This window comes from Ischnura elegans, chromosome X (genome assembly GCF_921293095.1).
Source record: "Ischnura elegans chromosome X, ioIscEleg1.1, whole genome shotgun sequence".
Taxonomy (NCBI): Eukaryota; Metazoa; Arthropoda; class Insecta; order Odonata; family Coenagrionidae; genus Ischnura; species Ischnura elegans.
This window is the reverse complement of record NC_060259.1, coordinates 12,832,627-12,851,694: the sequence shown is the minus strand read 5'-3', so window position 1 is coordinate 12,851,694 and position 19,068 is coordinate 12,832,627. Positions and strand designations below refer to the sequence as shown.

Sequence of the window (19,068 nt, the reverse complement as noted above, 5' to 3'; positions counted from 1 at the left end):
ACATTTTATTTGAAAATTTGGGTAAAAAACACTAAAAGTTACAAAATAAATATAAAATAGTAAACATAGTAAAATCCGAATAAAATTTATGTCCCACTATGTAATAATGTTTATATTTGTAGTTAAAAATGTTTTTGGCCAAATATATCGCGTAAAAGTTGTCCTGCATGACGCTGAACTTCCTCAAAATCGACCGATTTCACGCAACTGTGATTTTTACGGTGAATGCTCCATGTTTGACGGATCACTGCAGCCGCTCTGATGAACAAAAATACTAACTTAGTAGTGTATTTTGTAGACCATATCCTGTAGAATCCGAAAATAAGGTTCAAAAATTCCTAGAAAATTTTCGAAAAAACGACTTTTGGCCAGCTTTTTTCGATTTGGGACCACTGTGCGGCGCCTCTATCGTCGTTGGCGGATTTGAGTGCATGCTGTCTGTGAGTGGTCCATGTCAGTTTCTGATCGAAATGCATCCCCAAGAATCTGTGTGCTTATCCGTTGGAATCGGCGAGGATTATAAGGTAAGGGCATTGGAGACAGGATTTCTCGTTTTCCGTTCAAAAGAAATTACTTTATTCTTGGTGGCATTCAAAGGAAATTGGCGTACTTTTTACTGCATCACGCAATGGAACGCATTTCTCGTGTTTTCGCGGCTGTAGCGTGCCTCATCATAATTGTATGCGAACGACCTCAAACGTTTGAGCACCCTAATATTCACAAGGATAATGCCCCAAACCCAGTCAGGACTCTTTGTATATAAAAAGTGTGAAAAACTAATCGATTTAGAAATGCTGCTGAAGGATTTACATGATTTGTACCGTTGTTATTTATCTATGTGTCAGGGAAATAAATTCTTAATGATTATCCATAACCCTCAAAAATTGAGGACGCAAATTAGGGAAGCCGAAAGTGACAAGGGAAGGGCTCTATATGCTGGACAGAGACGAGGATGAGAGGTAGGCGCTATGAACATTCCTCACCAGTGCTTGCTTGAAACTAGATATAATTGGCGGACACCAATTGAAAAATGAGGGTTTTATCCCCAGCAGGACTCTAAAAGACATTTAGTTTAGTCCGGATGACCAGGAAGGCATCGTCCATTGACAATTCGAATTGCCCACAAAATAACGCAAACAGTTTATTTTTTACGCAGGTACTCAATCATATGCGGTCAGTGAATGAAAAATTTCGTTCGATATAGTTAGATGCATCTTCCTTGAGAATTTCATGCATTTTGCCACATTACAAAGCTAATTGATAAATTTTGTTCGTCCATAACCATAGTAGGCACATCGCTTCAGTCATAGCGATGCAATCCGAGCAGGAGCGATGAGCGTGGACGCGGCGCGCGGCAAAGGGAGCAGCAGGAGGCGCGGCAGACACCACAGGACAGACGTCGCTTTCACGCCCTGAAAAGACCAAACAAGAGCAATCAATGTCAAGTTCACCATCAGTTCAAAATGTATGCCACGGGCGTCAAATCCATTGTGGGGAGCGGATATAAAAAATATCTGCGGCAGGGCCCTAAAGAAGCTAGCAGACAAAAATTAAAAGAGATCTTGGCACTTTGAACTATTGATGTCGTGCTCGGATTTGGCGGCGAGCAATCGGGGTTCGGCAGAGAGAGAGAGTGAACTCAATAATATGCAAATGAAAGCGGCGCGATTCGTCAAAAACTGGTTGGGGCGAACGGAGAGCATTAGGCAGCTTCCACACGAATTCGACTGGGAGTCGCTAGAGCCTCGGAGGCCGCGCACTCGGTATGGGCTGCTTCATCAACTAAGAACAGACATCTTTCAGTGTGAAGGGATGGATCATCCAGTGAGCTCACTATGATTCGAGGTGTGACATAAATAATAAAATGAGAGAGTTAAAAGACCGGGTGGAAGTCTACATCTACATAATACCCTGCGAGCCACCTCTAGGGTGTTTGGCAAGGGAGTCAAAGCATTCCAGCGCGCACTTTCTTTCGCTTTCTTAGCACCTGTAGCCCTAACATCCCCCACCATGTGCCTTCTCAGACGGCTCGCGCAGTAGTATGCGAATGGAGATTAAGAAGACGCACCACTCCCGTTCGACCACACGTACTTTGACAGCTTTCTTGACGTATTACCTCCTTAAAACTATCCTCTTAAAATATTATGCCATAGAGAGTGGATTATTGTCAGCATCTCAAATATATAAATGTTACATTTGAGGAAACACTGAGGTAAAATTTTTCAATTTCAGATGGATGAAAACAGGAAATATTTCACTGGAAATTTTGAAGATTTCAAGGTAGTGTGTTACGTTTTAAAGATAAAATAGTACTCTAATAAATACCCTCGAAGAAGAATACGCATCAGGGTTTGAATAAATATTTTGCAAATATGTAACAGAAAAAAACCTTTGAGTGGAAGCGATGCGTCCTCTTAATATTATTTTGCCGGTTAAGGCAGGTGTGCATATAGCTTAATGCGAATTACCTCATTACGCCTCCCCACTCTAATTGGACTTCCCATTCCATTTCTCAGCAAAATCCACTCCTTTTCATTAAATCTACCAATTAATCATATTCTCACGTCATCTAGAAGGATCCTTTCCTCACCAACCATGCCCAGCAATTTATCGTTTCTCCTCGTCTCCGTCCACTTCACCTCCTCCACCTCTTCTCCATAACCATATTTCGAACGCCATTGCTCTTTCCTCATCGTCCATGTGCCGCCACTATTCACACTTTTCTTCGCCTTGGCCTTTAACTCTTTCATAGCGAACCTCTCATCAGCTTCTTCCTGTTCATGAACGTCTCCTGTGCTGACGCAATCCTCTTTTAAGACTACAACCGCTTCGCGCAACCATGGCGACGGAAACAGGGGCACCGGCAGGGGGGATTCGCGGTGAGCGCTGGACATGTCGACCAATTGAGTAAACATGAGCCGGAGCCCTTTGGTCGGCTGGAGCGCACACGGACAACATTGAAATGGTGAGATCCGAAATCACGTGATGATAGAAAAGAAGTCTCACGTGAAGATAGAGTCCGAGCGGCCGACTACGACGACACTCTTTCCTACCTTCTTTTTTATTGAATCGGAAATCGCATTTCCTATCAATACTCTCGAAGAAGAATACGCTTCAGGGTTTGAATAAATGTTTTACAAATGTTTACACTGATTTTATTCCGTATTTTCCAGAAAATTTCATAATTTAGTTAAAATATTAGCGACTAATACCGCATTCTATCAACTAATACGGTTCTAAGATAATTATTCTTAATTGCTCTGCACAGAGATGTGACTATAGCTGCACCAAAATTTATGCCGTATATTAACATACACTCAAATATTGAATGAAACATCGAAAAAAACGTGTAAATGAATTAATAACTTTAAAGGGCCTGCAACGTTAGGACTTCCAGGGCATATTGTTTTCCAAATTTACTATGCCTTCCCATGACTATTTTCAGACGCTTCTGGGGAAATACATAAAACGAAATAAAAATGTGTACTTCTTTTTCCCGTAGAAGATGAGAACAATTATTATATCGTATGAAACCTCACTGTAATGCCTTCAATCTCAATATCGTTTATACACACCCCCTCCCTCCTAAGAGCCCCCTCCCTCCAGCACCCCCTCCGATCCTTTCAATCACTTTTTCCTCCCAGCCACGAAGACCGATCGGGGGTCATGATGAGCCTCACCAACACACGAAATTCTCCGGAGAGAGGAGTTTTAAGGGGATCCCCTCCCATTCAACCTCTTCGTAATGCAACCCCTCCAAAGTGAACAAAATATTCTCGGCAAATATTCGACCTTGCCACACATTTATCTCCCCCCTCCATCCCTTTTCTACAGCCGTTTTAATGCTTGTGTAAAGTAAACGCGATCCATTATTTGCACCTGAAGAGGACAAAAGGCGTCGAAACCCTAGTCGTAGTTTATAATGATATAGAGCGAAACAGAACGGATTATTTTCATTAACAAACGAGCTGATAGTGCTTCCGAGTTAGTACACCTCAATGGCGGGGAGTACTTTGAGCTACCTGTGAAGTTAGGGAGTCAGCGTTTTCAATTAATTTGCGCCACGAAATGCTGTAATGCATTTTGAATGTACATTTTCGTCATTCAAGAGAGTTGCCTGGATAATTTAAGAGGGCGTATATTCGAGAAGATAATGCATAGGCACAGGTCTTACCAGGTAGGTATCTATATTCATAGATACCTACCTGGTAAGATTCAGAAACCTTTGCTGTTAACCTTGCATTTTAATTGAAACTTGGCCCATCGCGATTCACCCCTCTATAAGACAGTTTTTATTGAGGCTGACAGTGCTAGATGATAGCTCATTGTGGTCCACCAAGGACAGCAACACAAGGGAATATGAGCTTCCAGGGGTCCACTGCCCAAAGCTGAGCCCCATTCCAGCGCAAACGCCGCGCTTGGCGGTAAACGTGTTACATTTTGAGCCTGCTGGAAAGCCAAACTTCCGGTCCAGGGGAATTTTTCCCGTGACCATGAATATGGACAAGCAAACCGGGTGTTGATGATGGCGAGGAAACTGTGGGATGGGTCGCGTGCGAATGCGTTCAAATGTGTCCCCGCAGAGTGCGTTGGCGGGACGAGTAGGCAGCCCTTTGCCTACGTCGAAAACTAAAAGGTCTGCTGCCTTGGTGGGGTGATTTGACACCGGTGTAGCTTTTATGTAATACCTCATTGCTCTTGGGAAAAACGAATTCTCATGCCTATCCGCTTGGCAAAGTGTATCCCTGATTTAATCGTTTCTGTCAGACCTGTAAATATAAGGCTGTTCTGAGATCATGTATTCCGTATCTCTCAGAGAAAGACGTGGTGTGTTTCATGTGAACGGCAGTGAAAAAGGTTACAAGCGATTATGTGAACACTGAAAGATACCAGTTCTAAATTGCACGAACGCAATCGAAGCCCACCAGGTGGCCTCAGCAGCGCCTCCAAATCCAATCCGTGTGCACATCGCTCTCTCGTCGCTCGCGGCAGTATTTGATGAATCGCGCGGCCTTCTCCTTTTTTTCATCGCAAGAATTAAATCTTTTAGAGTGGGCTCCCGTGTGCTTTCCGTGGCGAGAAGTGCCGAAAGATCGCTCATCAGCCGCGCCACAACGCGTCGGGCGGTACAGCTCCTTCAGCTCTTTGTCCAAAATACATATGTGTTCCCCACACTGATATTTGATTACGTTGGTGGATGTTCCGCACCAAATCGCTTTTCGGGTGAGCCTTATGACTCGCCCAAACAATCAGTTTATATAGATGATGAAATTTTTGGCGCATTAATTTACATAGTCAGGACAGTGATATATCGCGTCTAATAGGAATCTCAAATCTTGCACTGAAAAAACACTTTGGATATGAGAATCGTAGGTTTGGGTGTCACACCCAAAGCTGAGGTGAAGGAAAGGACTTGTCCATACATTTGGTTGTGTCACCCAAAGGGAATGGGTGATGAGGAGTTGGATGTTCCAACTACTCCTTTGGTTGCTACATCCAAAGAAGATGACGAGTACTTTGGGTGTGAGAACCAAAGCGTTGGGTAGCTCATCAAAACAATGTTTGGATGCCGAATGAAAAGTTTAGATCACCTGCCCAAAGGATTGCGCCCCTACTCCTTCCTCCCTCCTATTCAGCCCCACTACACTTTAATATTGTTCTTTTTCAACCCATTTCTAACAGTGCAACTAAAAATTGAGAAAACCTAGCTCTGTAGTTGTCATAATACCTATCTATTATCACATAATTCAACATATTGTAATGTGCGTGGGTGGAAAAATAAATATCCCCATTTGTAGAACAATAGAAGGAACATTTATTTCCAATATATAAGCACACAGTTACATAAAATTCACTCCAAACACACAATTGTTCTCAATCTCTTCTTGTTCATTCTCCTTTCCTCGTCAATAACCTCCGTGCCAACGCTCTCGATGATTACTCCGCAAGACTCGATGAATCCACCGTTATAATATCATAAAAAGTGCACAAAACACAGTGAATTAATATCATTATCAAATTCTATGCCAATAACATAAAATATTACTAAAATACAATCACAACATATTATAAATATCATCGGGATATACAAGAAACGTGAGACAATTTAACCTCAATAAATAAAGGTCAATGTTAATAAGCACAGCAGCACTTCCGACAAAATATGATCTGAGAGTTTGAACTTTGTTTTAATAAGCACATAGAGATAACAATATAGGAATCAGAAGAACTCATAAGCAAAGGGTGGTAGTGCGGGCATGAGAATTAATGCAACATGGCGGTGAGAATAAACACAAAATGGCCGTGAGAATAAACAACAACTCGCAACTTACCAGCGAACACATGGATATAGACTCCAAGTCCAGCCTTCGATAAGAAATTCGCCGTCCGCTCGTCCATAATCTCGAGCAGCAAGAGCAACGAAGCACAAGAGGCAGCAGAGTTCGCCCGTTTTGCCCACAACAAGTCCACACGTGTCTACGGCTTCCACGGCTGAACACAGAACTGCGGGTGCTAGAGAGCTTCATGAGATTGCCACCAGAGCGCGTAACAATAGATTTAGATTTCGCACCTAAACCGGTAGAGTGCACTAACCATAACTTTGGTTCTCCCATCCAAAGGACGTTGACTGGACGTGTTTGGTGTGACATTATTTGCCTTTGGTTCTCACATACAAAGAGTTAGTTCTGACGTCGCATGATTCTTGATGGCGCACCCAAACCTCCCCGCCCAAAAGGGTTTAGGGTGTAGCATCCAAACCTGTTCTCTCAGTGTGCATTATTTAAATTTGAAGATAATAGAATAGTCCATATCCATGATTAGATTTTAATTGCATAAGCATTTTTTATTATGATATTTTTATCGTGAAATAATGTCCTTTTTCTAAATTATTTTTTGTATCTATTTTTATAGCATTACATATTGCTCCATCACTTATGTTTCGCCCTTGTAAAGAATTATTAAAATTTCCGAAACTAGCAGGAGGTACAAGACGTGATAGACATTGAGAGACTCATAGGTTAGTAGCGTGATGATCACACTTTACTGTCGGGACACTTGGCTCATTGTCCCAGATGTCTGTAAACAATTGGTTGACTTCATCCGATGTATATAATATCCGACTCCATCCCCACCGTGTGCATGGCGCACATGACATGGGGAAGGGGTTGGAGGAGAAGTGCATGAAAAAAAGTACATCGACCACCATCCCCAGAGTGGAAAGAGCCAAGCCCTACTCATCTTCGTGTGCACACTAGAATAAATCTGAATTATATATATGCAAATATATGATTCTCATATTTGTGCAGCCTTTCAAAAGCAATTACAACGGAATCATCAAGTTACAATTCCCCTGAAGGAAGTTTAATAGAAATTTCAACCGAAGGAAAAATCTGTCATAGGGAAGTACACTAATGTTTCAAATGCACCAAACACATTTTTTAAATTAGAGTTCAGAATAACATAATGTCGTAAAACCACAGTTTAAATCCTAATAGTGAATATTTGATTCGAGATGACCGTACGAAATATGGAAAAATTCAAAGGCCGCTAAAACGGGTGTCCATGTTGAATATTGGCCGTGACGTCACAAGGCAGTAGCAGAAGGCAGCTTCTACGCCGCTTAGTTCTACCACTATTATTGCATAGAAAAATTATAGAATTTGAGGGTATCCGTTTTTTGCTGTCATAAAATATCTTCAGAATATATATGTGGGTGCTTCTCTTTTGAGTAAATGACTTCATCATTGCGCAATATATTAATATTCATTTCCGTGTCAACTTCAAGTTTGGAAAGAGTAGTACGAATGGCACATTGAATCTTTAATAAATAGGTAATGTTATTTATTTTCGCTGGGTATATTTTGGCACAATGCCGTTTATCGTGCCAAAACTTTTTTTTTTGTAAGAACCGAGTCAAACTAATAAACCTATTTAAGACGTTTGCTACAAGACTTATTCGTTGCGTATGTATCGTATGTATTCACGCCGGCCGGAACGTTCGCCCTTCACAACTAGAATCATGGGATGTTAGCCTTATTTCCGTGCTGGCTGGTTGTTGCAATGGTTCGTTGTCCAGGATGGGCTCAAGAAAGATAATCTTGGTTGGGAGAAGGAAAATTCCAACGATTTATAAATGGTATACAAAACTTTGATGTATTTATGGTCACTGAATTTTTGAAAAAGGAGGACAGGTTCAACGCTCCATAGAAATGCGAGACGTTAAGGCTAACAAGGAAAGACCTCGTACCTTGCTCCATCTTTTTCAATTAGGGCCTTAATTAGGCTGTAATTAATTAATTTTCATGCGTTCCTTTTCACAAGTCATATATATAAATTTAAAATATCCACCGTTAGCTAATGGGTCGGATGGGGTAGTGGTAGCGTGTACGATTTCCCACCCTGAAGACCAAGGTTCAATACTGTGTCATGGCATTATTTTTTGTTGTCTTCATTGTAATCATACGGCGTCAAGTTTATCATTAATTACAATTGCAGCAATCATTGACATAAGACAATTTTTTTATCATCATAATGGCGTTTAGGTATTTTAGCAGTGTCATTACAAACGCAGAGCTACGATGACTACAAGGATTGGTGTGCGCTAAGATGTTAATTTTTTCTTTGCTTATACTGACCAACTTCCACATTAAAAATGAAAACCACTCTTGCAAGAGCACATACCATTAAAGGCTCGCGGCCAGCAATAATATGCGTACAGACATAATTAATAAGAACACAAAGTGAATATAAAATGCCATATATCTCGAACACTTGTAATTCACATTACTCCAAAGGGAGTTTACTTACTCAGTACCTACTAGTTTACCTCAGTAGCAGTGCTAAAAGAACCATACCGAAATATAATTTCAATTAACAAATAGGATGAAATAAAAGTTGATAACCCTGGACCGGGCGCGCTGGCGTATAAAATACGTCAATCTTTGAAAACCAAGGATTTCAACATTGTACGTACATTCTGGGCTAGAATGGTCTCGTGTATTCCTACAATGTACTTTGAATGCCTATATTGCGAGTTTTCAAAGTTCGAGGTATTGTAGCTAATTTTTTAGATCAGCAAGATGAACCCGTCACCAGTGGAGTACAAATTACGCCGCGCGACCTGCTGTGTACCTTTATATCTGTATCACCTATAAATGTACTAATTTCAACAAATAAAGATTAACTTTAACAAAAATTGTTTGTTATCATATATGCACATATCATGGGCAAAGTACGCATTTTGCCCGGTCGTGTAAAATAACAGTCGCGCCATAATTCTTTAACCAAACTACTGTCAGTTTATAAATTACGTAGGTCTGCGCGGAAGATGCTATATTTTGACTTAGCATACTTTCTGATGTGACTGAGGTACCTAGTAAGTAAATTATAATAATATAAATATCAATTTGATCTTACAATACCTTCAAATGAACTTCAAAACAGAATATCAACGATAGGTAAGAGTCAGGAGCAGCTTTGAACCATTTATTCCGTATAGCTTGTGCTTAAGGCACGGGAATAAATATCTTCTCCAGGCTTTTGTTTCGACGTCGAGATGAAATTTGGAACAAAAAATCATTTATAATTCTATTTTGAATTCATGTTTTCGGTACTAGACGACATTTTTAGGAAGCAAACTCCACCGATTCCCGGAAACTCTCGCCGCGCTAAAGAAGGCGACGGCAATCTAATACAGCGATACTCCACTGGTGACTACTGCCTTGTGACGTCACATCTCAATCAAGATGGAGGCACTGTGTTTCAGCGCAACGTGAAATTTTCCGACTTTCAAAACGTTTTAAAGTGCATACCCCAGATGCAGGAAATAAAAGTGACTATACTAATGTTTCTTTTTTAGGCTAAACTTTCAAATTCAGCAATAAAAAAAAATTAGTGCACTTCCCTATTATTCCCCGTTATGAAGAAAGATCACCTCTCCACAACACTACCGCAAAAGTAGTGTATTACCACGCCAGTTTGTTTGAAGAACTACTTTATAAAAACCCTCCCGAGGACAGTTAAAATTTTGTGATAGCTTGATGAAAATAATTACTGAAATGTAAAGGAAAATTTTATAACTATAGCTTGATTCTATTTACAGGAGTCCTTTCATCCCTCTAAATGTAGTCAAAATATTATTGCAGTGATTGTTTCTTCCACTATGAATATATTTTGTTCCAACTACCTCAATGTTCAAAACATCACATTCAATCTACTCCGTATACATATTTCATTCGAGAAATTCAGAAATTTAGGACATGAAGTACATTAATCAATAGATGCAAGCGATAGTTCGTGGAATTTATGTTGGATAAAAACGCTGTGCGAAAAGTACAAATTAGTTTCATTTGACATGTTTAATCCTAGAAATGTTTTTAAAAGAAGAGTTTCTGCTCTCCACGAAACTTGAACGATTCTCTGGCCTTTAATTTCCATCAGAAGATGACATTAAATCTAATCCAAATCACTGACACATTCAATTATTGGTAATATATTATAGGAGTAGGTACTTTGATGATACTAAACAAACAAATTATATTTTTAAAAATCGGGAATTTTTTAAGATAATATCCGAACAATATATTGAAATGCCTTCATTTGCTAAGACGAATGAAACAATAGTACAAAAATATAAAAGATATTTATTTCTGGTGGGCTATAAAGTAATTCCCACCGGTGGCTTTAAATGTTCATAAATCTTTAAATGCAATGCCAGTGTCACGGAAGACGGAGAGTTTCCAATGCAGCTCGTGAGCCGAAGAAAGCAAAATATACGCATATATGTGGATAAGAGGGGGAAAATACAGGTGAGGAAGCTAGAACAAGGACATGTAACCGTATTAACTAACATGTCTGATATTTAAAAAATTAGACGACTCATTTTCTTTTTTTAAATAATTTCAATGGCTAAGTCTAATATAAACATTTGAGTTTTATAACTTTGATAAGTTTTTGCTGCATGTCAATAATACGCTTCGCAAACCACTAGTAATTGTATTACCTGAAATGTGGATTTGTAAGTGTGTACATTTGGCGTATAATATCACGGGTTAATCTTTTGCAAAATGTTATGATCAAAAAAGAGCAGGAGGTGACATTATTTATGGTCCTGATGTGTATTTATGTATTATACTTTTTATGGTATTCAGTCTGCAGACATCCTTAAGCCATCAATTCGCATTGATTCCTCCGTGTCAATTTCTTTAGTGGGCGTGTGCAAGTTTCACTTCCTCCCAATTGACACTTTTTGCGTGATTTGGTAGGAACTCCCCACGAGTTAAAATATACAAATATAATTACCATTGGAAATATAAATCTCTAACTTCTGCAGAACAATCATGATGAGTATTATTACAAATCTATTATGGCCTGTCAAGGGCTTGAACAACATATTTTTAGCACCACTAAAATAAGTAAAAATATCACGCGCATGGATCACATGTTTATTTGCTCTAGCTATACAGCTTCACTTACGAGGGTATTTCTATGGACTTGGGTTTGGCCGACCATCAGACCGTGTCGTGCACCTTAAATGTTGTTAGCATTGAATTAGGCATAATAGAGCACTCCCATCGGTCTTATCTTAAAATTAAATTCAACTATTTAAAGAACTATCTGCATGACATTGGAAAGACGTCTTCACAAAGAGTAATCTAAATAGATTTTAATGTTTCTATCAAGAGAGTTAAATTCCTTATATTATGTCAAGTTAGCTACAATGTGGGAAGCAGTCAAAATAACAGATTACTCACATCGTGGATGCAATCGAAATTTCAAGCAAATTGCTCGAATCCCTAAAATTACGAACGGACGAGATATTATAAATCCGCCAATATTTGAAATTGATAATCGTAAGGAAATCTACTACATGCATGTTTTTCATCGTGAGGCACACAGCAACCAAAATATGGTGTATTATTGATTCCATTATTGGCCGTGAACAAGTACATTATATTTTTGATACAATAAGGTCTAATGACGGCACATTGTAACAAACGCCCAAGAAATATTCGATGAATTCTTTAGTCATTTCAGAAGTCAAATGAATCCAATTTATGGAAATTCAAATTCTCAGGATGGTTTAAAGACCCACGAAGCCGGTTTTCCATTTGCAGAATATGTGTCAGTCTACTTTTTCACGCCTACGGATGTTAAAGAGGTTATCTCATTAAAAAATGCATGAAAGTGTAGCAAGTCGAATGGAGTCGATGGCATAAGTACTCCTGTTGTCAAAGTGGCGGTAGTAAAAATTGTGCCAGTGTTCGCCTAGATTGCTTATCTGTGTGCACACTGGCACATTTCCAGAACTCAGAACCGCTATGAATGCACGGATTTTGAAAAAGGGTGATCAATTGGATTTAAATTATTACCGGCGAATATCGCTGTTATCTGTCTTCTCCAAAGTTCTTGTAAGCATTGTAAAAATTAGACTATTAGGCTTTTTAAGTCTTCAACAGTGGTATCATGGCAAAAGTAACAGTGCCGGAACGCGCTTTTCTTTACTTTTTTTGCACAGGAAATATTACGATGTGTGTGATTGTCACCTATTACAAGTTACGTCTGCATATTTCCAAATAAACTTTTGTTTTGTTTATGAATATGTAAATTAGAAATTTTGAGGCATTAAAATTGATATGTTTAAATTGACTATTATAACTTTTCTTAACCAGTGCCGGAAAGCCGTTCCGGCACCATGACACTACTGGTCTGCAAAACCTTTAGCTGTATATTTAAAGGGAAAATGCCCGCGGGGATGTACGCATTTCAGAATGGATATCATGATGAGCAATAGGGTAGTTTCCTTCATCAAAGAAACCGAAAGGCATTGATTGCGATTGGTTACCCACAATTACTGTATTCATAATATACAAATTATTTCGTTTTAGAAATACCGGTTTAGACGAATGGCAATGGTCCATTTTTATCCTCATTTGAAAAGGGCCAGATTGGCGCCCATGCGATGCCACTCCACGTGACGTCACAGGGACCTAGTTTCTATAGGAGAAGATAGGAGTTATACATCGTCTGAGGTTACCAATGCATGCATGAGGCGCAGAGCTCAGGGAAACATGTCTTAATAATCACCTATTAAAACTGGCTAAGGTCGGAAAGTTTTCTTCGTTTGATAAGGTATTAATAAACCTTTTTTAAGCCAAGCGCTACCAGACAGCAAGGTACTCAGCTACCCTCTAGCATCCTGCGTCCTATCAGCGCTCAGAGCCTCGATCAAGGTCACCTCACAAGGCGGGAGGGGGAAATAGAAATACGTCACACGGAGAGATTTCCTTACCCGTCGCGTTTTCGCGCGCTTGAAATTTTTCACTTTTCATTTAATCGCGAAAAATAGATATCGTCATTTAAAAATCTAAAAGCGTGAAATACGTACTCCAGGAGTAATAATCTTCCGATATAGGCAATAAAAAATAATAGGAAACCACCCTATTGAGAAGATAAGTTTTTCGGAGTGACACGGGGAACATGACATTAGAGCCTCGCTCTATTTTCGAGACTGACACTAACGAAACATGAAGAGAGAGATATGAAGGGATTCGTTTTCCCCCAAACAATAGAGGACTTGAATAAATGCTCTGCGGAACTTCGTGGCAGCATTTCCATCTAATTTATCAACAGCTGGTGTTCTAACACGTGTATTGTAGCAGCTTTTGTAAATGTAGAAAAGCATATTGTTTAAAATATAGTAAATAAATATTTCCTGAGTTGATCGTTTATCATTGAAGAAACAGGTCGTATTATTACGGTACGGAGCAATTCCTGTGTCATTCTAATGGGGGGAGAGAACGTCGCGCGGCAGAAAAATATAAATGTTAAAATATTTATTGAAATCCATCCATCCAGTGAGTTTCCACAAAATTTTATTTTTGGATTCTTTTAGAAAACAAATTTGAAAACGATAATTTTTTCTGCCATTTATGAGATGGAGCATTTGGGAAAGATCATTTAACATTTTTTATTTAGAGGTAATAGTAATAGGAAATGGAGTTAAATTAATTTTTACGTAGGTAGTACTACACGTCTTTCGAAAAATCTTAGCGCTAAAACAACCCGTACTTCAATGCTACACGACAACTTGGTGAAGAAATAGAAATAATTATTTGATTCAAAGAACGTTTTTAGCAAAAACATTTGAAAATTGATGGGTACAAAAAAAACGAAAAACAAATTTATCAAAACAGACCTTTTAACGAATAATCTTTATGCATTATACGAGTGATATCCGCGATAGCTCTCTCGAGAAATCATGTTCCCTTTGGTGACACAAGAGATTTCTCCAGTTCACTCAATCTCCGCCGTGTGATTGACGGTAAAAACATTGTTTTGATTTTTTTAATGCGCAAAACAGTTTCACTGACAGGTGAGGTAGGACAAAATACAAAAGATTTATTCATAGTGAGTGCAAAGCAGCGTCTAAACAATCTTCGGATGATGAAAAATTTCTACAGAAAAATCATCATCAATTTGACTATTTAACACTCAAATTACCAGTGGGAGAGCAATAAAAATAGCACTTACATTTTGCGTTTTTCGTGCGATTATTCTGTGGGTATTCAAAGGAATTTTAAGGGAATGTTAAAACTAGACGTTTTTATGGTAAGGGGTCAATTATTGTATCTAAAAAGTGGGCAAAAATGGCCAAGAAATCCTTCGCGAAGATCAAAACGCAATAAATACATGTGATAATCATATAGGCACTCTTCCACTGAGAGGTTATACCCCGGGCATTCCTGGAAATGAAAATCTACCTCATTTGAAATAAGGTTTAACAATAAATTGGGATATACACTACAGCAAATGTTTTTACGTTTGCCGTGCATTTCCTAAATTTCCTAGCACTTTCGATGATTTCATTTCCATCCGTAATAATATTTATTTACTTAAAATGTTTGCGACCGATATTTCTTTCCTTTCGGAACGGAGTATATGAAATAGAAACCTGAGGACATGATTATTTGTGAATCCCTTCATTCCACTGAGCCCTCAAATTCTCATGCATTGATTCATCCCCCTTGGAAGTTGGGCCCTTCATGGGCGACTAGTGCATTCAAGGGAAAATATATTTACCGGCGGCGCAGCGGAGGAACGCGTGTGACGGGTCAGGCCCCCCCAGGACACCCGGCCGCTGCACCGCGCGTGGCCGGCCCGCTCCATCGTCGTGTCCCGCCGACGCGCTGCGAGTCGCGCGCTCCTCGAGTGGCAAAGGCGGCCTTCCGGGAGCGAGTCTCGGCGCTTGTGGCTGGCTGGCGAGCCTTCGCTCTCCCCCTCCCTCCGAGACGCGCGTGCGCAGCGTGTGCCTGGTGCGTGCACAGCCCCAGGCGATCCGCCAGCAGCCAGCGGCCCGCCCGCCTGCCCGCCCACCGGCCTCAAGACCGTGGGAATGATCGAAAGATGAGTTCCCACCGAGCGCCGAGAGAGTCGGCAGCTCACACCTGCTCCTCACATCCGCCGCCCCCTCCGACGGCATCCACCCTCCCCTCCATCGGCATCCACCCTCCCCTCCATCGGTATCCCCTCTAGTGCCTTCCCCTCCTCCCCTAAGTCGGCATCCACCCTCCCCTCTATCGCCTTACACTCTCCCCTCCATCGCCTTGCACACTCCCCTTCATCGGCATCCACCCCGACTCCGTTCACCCTCCCCTCGTTCGCCTTGTGCCCTCGCCTCCATTCCTTCCCCTCCAACGCCGTTCATCTTCCCCTCCAGCGCCCTCCCCTCCAACGGTTTCCACCCCCTCCCTAGCCCCCACTCCTCCAACTCCCGTGGCTAGCTCGTCAGGATTCTCTCCGATGTAAACAAAGATCCCTTCGCCTCCGATACGCCGCTAATGCGCTCTGCAGTGGCCAATTGAGCCCTGGGGTGGGGGGCGGAGGCAGGGGAGCTAACGGGCGTGCTGCTGCGGGGGGAGGGGTTATTGCTCCACGTACCTCCGGAAAATCGGTGCACGCTCAATTCAAGCGATCGCAATGCGCTTCTTCAATCCTTGCGTGCAGCCGTGTCTTCACTGTTTCCCTTTCGCGGATCTATTGAAAGGCTGACAGCACTCTTCACGCAGTCATTATCATATGGCTGTTTTTGCGTCTCTTACTTGGCCGTATCCTTTCAATGCCGACGTTTACTTTCTTAAAAACTCTTTAAACTTTCTATCAAGTTTAGCATGGATTAATTAATGTCTTTCATGTTTTTCATTATAGTTACCCTCAAAATCATAACATCTCCTTCATATCGGTTTTGATAGACTCCCGTTGACTAAAAGGATTTTTTCCGAGAATTAAATAAAAAATGTATAATGGAAAGTTTCAGTTCTATTGAAACCACATTTCATGTAGACGGGTTAGCTATCGCCATTTATACTGCATTTGTCAACGGAGTGGCGAGGGCAAACGGAGGCAATTTCCGTATAGAAGACCATTTTTAATTCGCCATGACCCGATGTAACCTATGTAAAAGGTTTTCTGTGCTGGGTCTTATAAAAACAAAGAATACGGAGGGAAGGTCTGACTTGGAGTTATAGTTGGATTCTAGGATTTCTAGTTATTTCCTGAAACTTATTGCGATTCGCGTTTGATTATTGTGATTGGAAAATGTATGTTTTTCATCTCAATTGTCATTAGAAGGTAAATGAATTTCTGCTTGTTTCGCTAATTTGTCTTATATTGGCCTGTCCAAGTTAATAAAACTTCTCAAAATGGAGAAAATACAGTTTATTACAGATATATTTTTAGAGGCCATATTTTTACGAACTATCTAGAACTTTTAGTTAAAATTGTTAGTATTAATGCAAATTTTTTTTTTAATCGATAACAAAATGGCAGGTTTATTCCTAATATTAAGTCATTGCGAATCAACAGTGAAAATCAGGGGTGTAACATATAAGTTCAAAGTAAAAGGTTTCCCTAAAATGCTTGCCTAGTATTCTCCACTCGCGATTGGGCAATTCAATCTTATCAACGTAGTTACAACACTCTCGGATTTGTGCTTTTGGACTTTCAAATGCATTCTTACGCAGGTTTGTACTCCACCGACCGCCATGAAAAATGTTGTCCTTTATCTGAAAACCTAGTATCAAAGCCCAAATATTTCAATGAGATTTTGTTGTGATGCATGTGAATGGATTGAATAAATGTTGTCCACAATTACCATGTCATTTTACAACAGAAGAAACAGATGCATATTTGGGCGTGAGGTAAGATATTTTATTCATAGAGCCATGAAACAAATACAATGCAGGTACTTCAACGAACTAGTGTTTCAGATATTATCAAATAAATGCTTAAATTGAACTCGTAATGCGCTAATTGAATGGTAATGCCGTAACCGTCGTTGCAAACGGCTGGAATACTGTTAATTTTAAGATGGATACTTTGTTCATTCTGTACATTATAACTTTTGACTCGACTTGAGTTTTTCTTCAACCTTACTTTTGCTCTCTGTACTTGAAGAATGTAAAGAGATATTATACAAACGAGTGTTATTTATAAATATTGTGAATCAAGAATTTGTTTTTTTACGTATTCAAGCATATTAGGAGTCTTTTATTGGGATTTTCTTATACTCATGCAGATGTTTGAATTTTTCGAAGCAAATTTATTTGCGTACAACCTTTCAATCTAATGGCAGCATCTTCAGGTGTAATTTAATATTTCAGGTATGGTATTACACTTTACTTGAAGAAGAAACCAGTTGTACGCAAGCATAAGTGTTGTGGAATACGACAAATATATCAGCACGAATATTTATTTCGAATCAGCGAGAATCTCATAAAAAATGTGAACGGAAAGTAGGTGTTGGAGTATGAATATTGATGGGCGCAGCATGCCTCCTCAAGGGAAAATATTTCCATTCGCTTACCCGTCTTGAAAATCTTGTCTTTCGAGCAGTTTTCAGAAGCAGACATCCATTCATTCGAGCGAAATGCGAGCGCAAATTTCTTCGAGGTCCATTAGCAATTTCCCCACCGACTGAATCCACAAACGATATCCCGTGAATTTCCTTTACTTTCACTCCCAATCCGGAGCACCTCCAATATTTTTTCATCTTATCGTGTGTCGTGGCATTTTTATTCAACCTTTTTGCTCCAATTTAGTCCAATGAAAGCAGTGAAAACCTTGTTTTATTTCAGGTTGCTGTTGGATGTCCGTCCACCTGACCGCAGCCGACAGAAACGGCAAAAGTAAGACCGATATTTTCCCGAATGGATAGGAAGAGGAATCCGTTTTTCCCGCGAGTAGCAAAGGACTTGGACTGATGTATCAATGCAGGCGGGGTTCCGTAGTCAAGTATCTCCGACGGCCTTCTTTCCTTTAGAGTAAACGTCTGGTGAGAAACGCTCATTGAGGCGGCTTGCGTAGTAGGTGTGTAGATGTAGCATACCTAGTCAGGAAGTACCTCATCCTCAGGTATGATCTACCACAGAGTAATATAACAATGGTTCACTTACACTTTTCATCTCATCCACTTTAAAAACTCCTGTTTATAGGTCCTTAAATTGAGATGTTCCTTATTTCCGGTAGCATGCGCATTTCTCTGCTGTTTTCTTTCTGAAGAAAAAATTCTTGTCGATATAAGGATATGCCCCCACCGTTCCTAATGCGAGTCCTGTTTTTAGAGCTGCGTTGATTATCCCAGTCAACGGTCGCCAAATAGGGGGAAATCGTGTGCTCAGAAGTGTAAGTGTTGGGTGAGCGTCATTAAAACCCCGACTCGCGGCGGTTGAGAGGAGACCGTGGGGAATTTTCAAAGGTCACCTCATGTTTTTTTTGTGGATAGGTCATAAACTATAGCAAACAGTGAGTCGATGCAAAATCGAACTAAATATAATTCGTCCTCATAATTTTTCTTTTAAGAGCTATAAGTAGTTTACAAATTAGAGATAATGCAAATTTTGAAAGATGTATGTTGCATTCCAATCGTTTGGGCTCATGTTAAATTAAATGAAATGTTATTGAAAAATAGGCTATTGTTTAAAATAAAGGATCTACTACACATGGTTAAAGTGGGTAATCGGCGAAAACTTGGGGAATTCCGGTTCGATTCCAGGTGAAGGTAAATGATTT

At 40.1% G+C, this 19,068-nt stretch overlaps 1 protein-coding gene across 1 annotated transcript; it reads right to left on the bottom strand.

The window, feature by feature from the left end:
* Positions 1-388: 388 nt before the first annotated feature.
* LOC124170633 lies at positions 389-15,706 on the bottom strand. The gene is made up of 3 exons (XM_046549492.1): positions 15,649-15,706; positions 15,082-15,446; positions 389-1,412 (listed from the first exon to the last, which is right to left on the bottom strand). Exons 1-3 carry the CDS (start codon positions 15,704-15,706, stop codon positions 1,305-1,307), a joined length of 531 nt encoding a protein of 176 aa, XP_046405448.1. The 3' UTR covers positions 389-1,304.
* Positions 15,707-19,068: the final 3,362 nt, after the last annotated feature.

Coding starts and splice junctions, on each gene's coding strand:
- LOC124170633 (XM_046549492.1), bottom strand. CDS start 15,706: ATGAACGGCGTTGGAGGGGAAGGAATGGAGGCGAGGGCACAAGGCGAA. Junction 15,447..15,648: donor ACAAGGCGAACGAGGGGAGG/GTGAACGGAGTC, acceptor TGTGAGGAGCAG/GTGTGAGCTGCCGACTCTCT. Junction 1,413..15,081: donor GTTCCTCCGCTGCGCCGCCG/GTAAATATATTT, acceptor TGGTCTTTTCAG/GGCGTGAAAGCGACGTCTGT.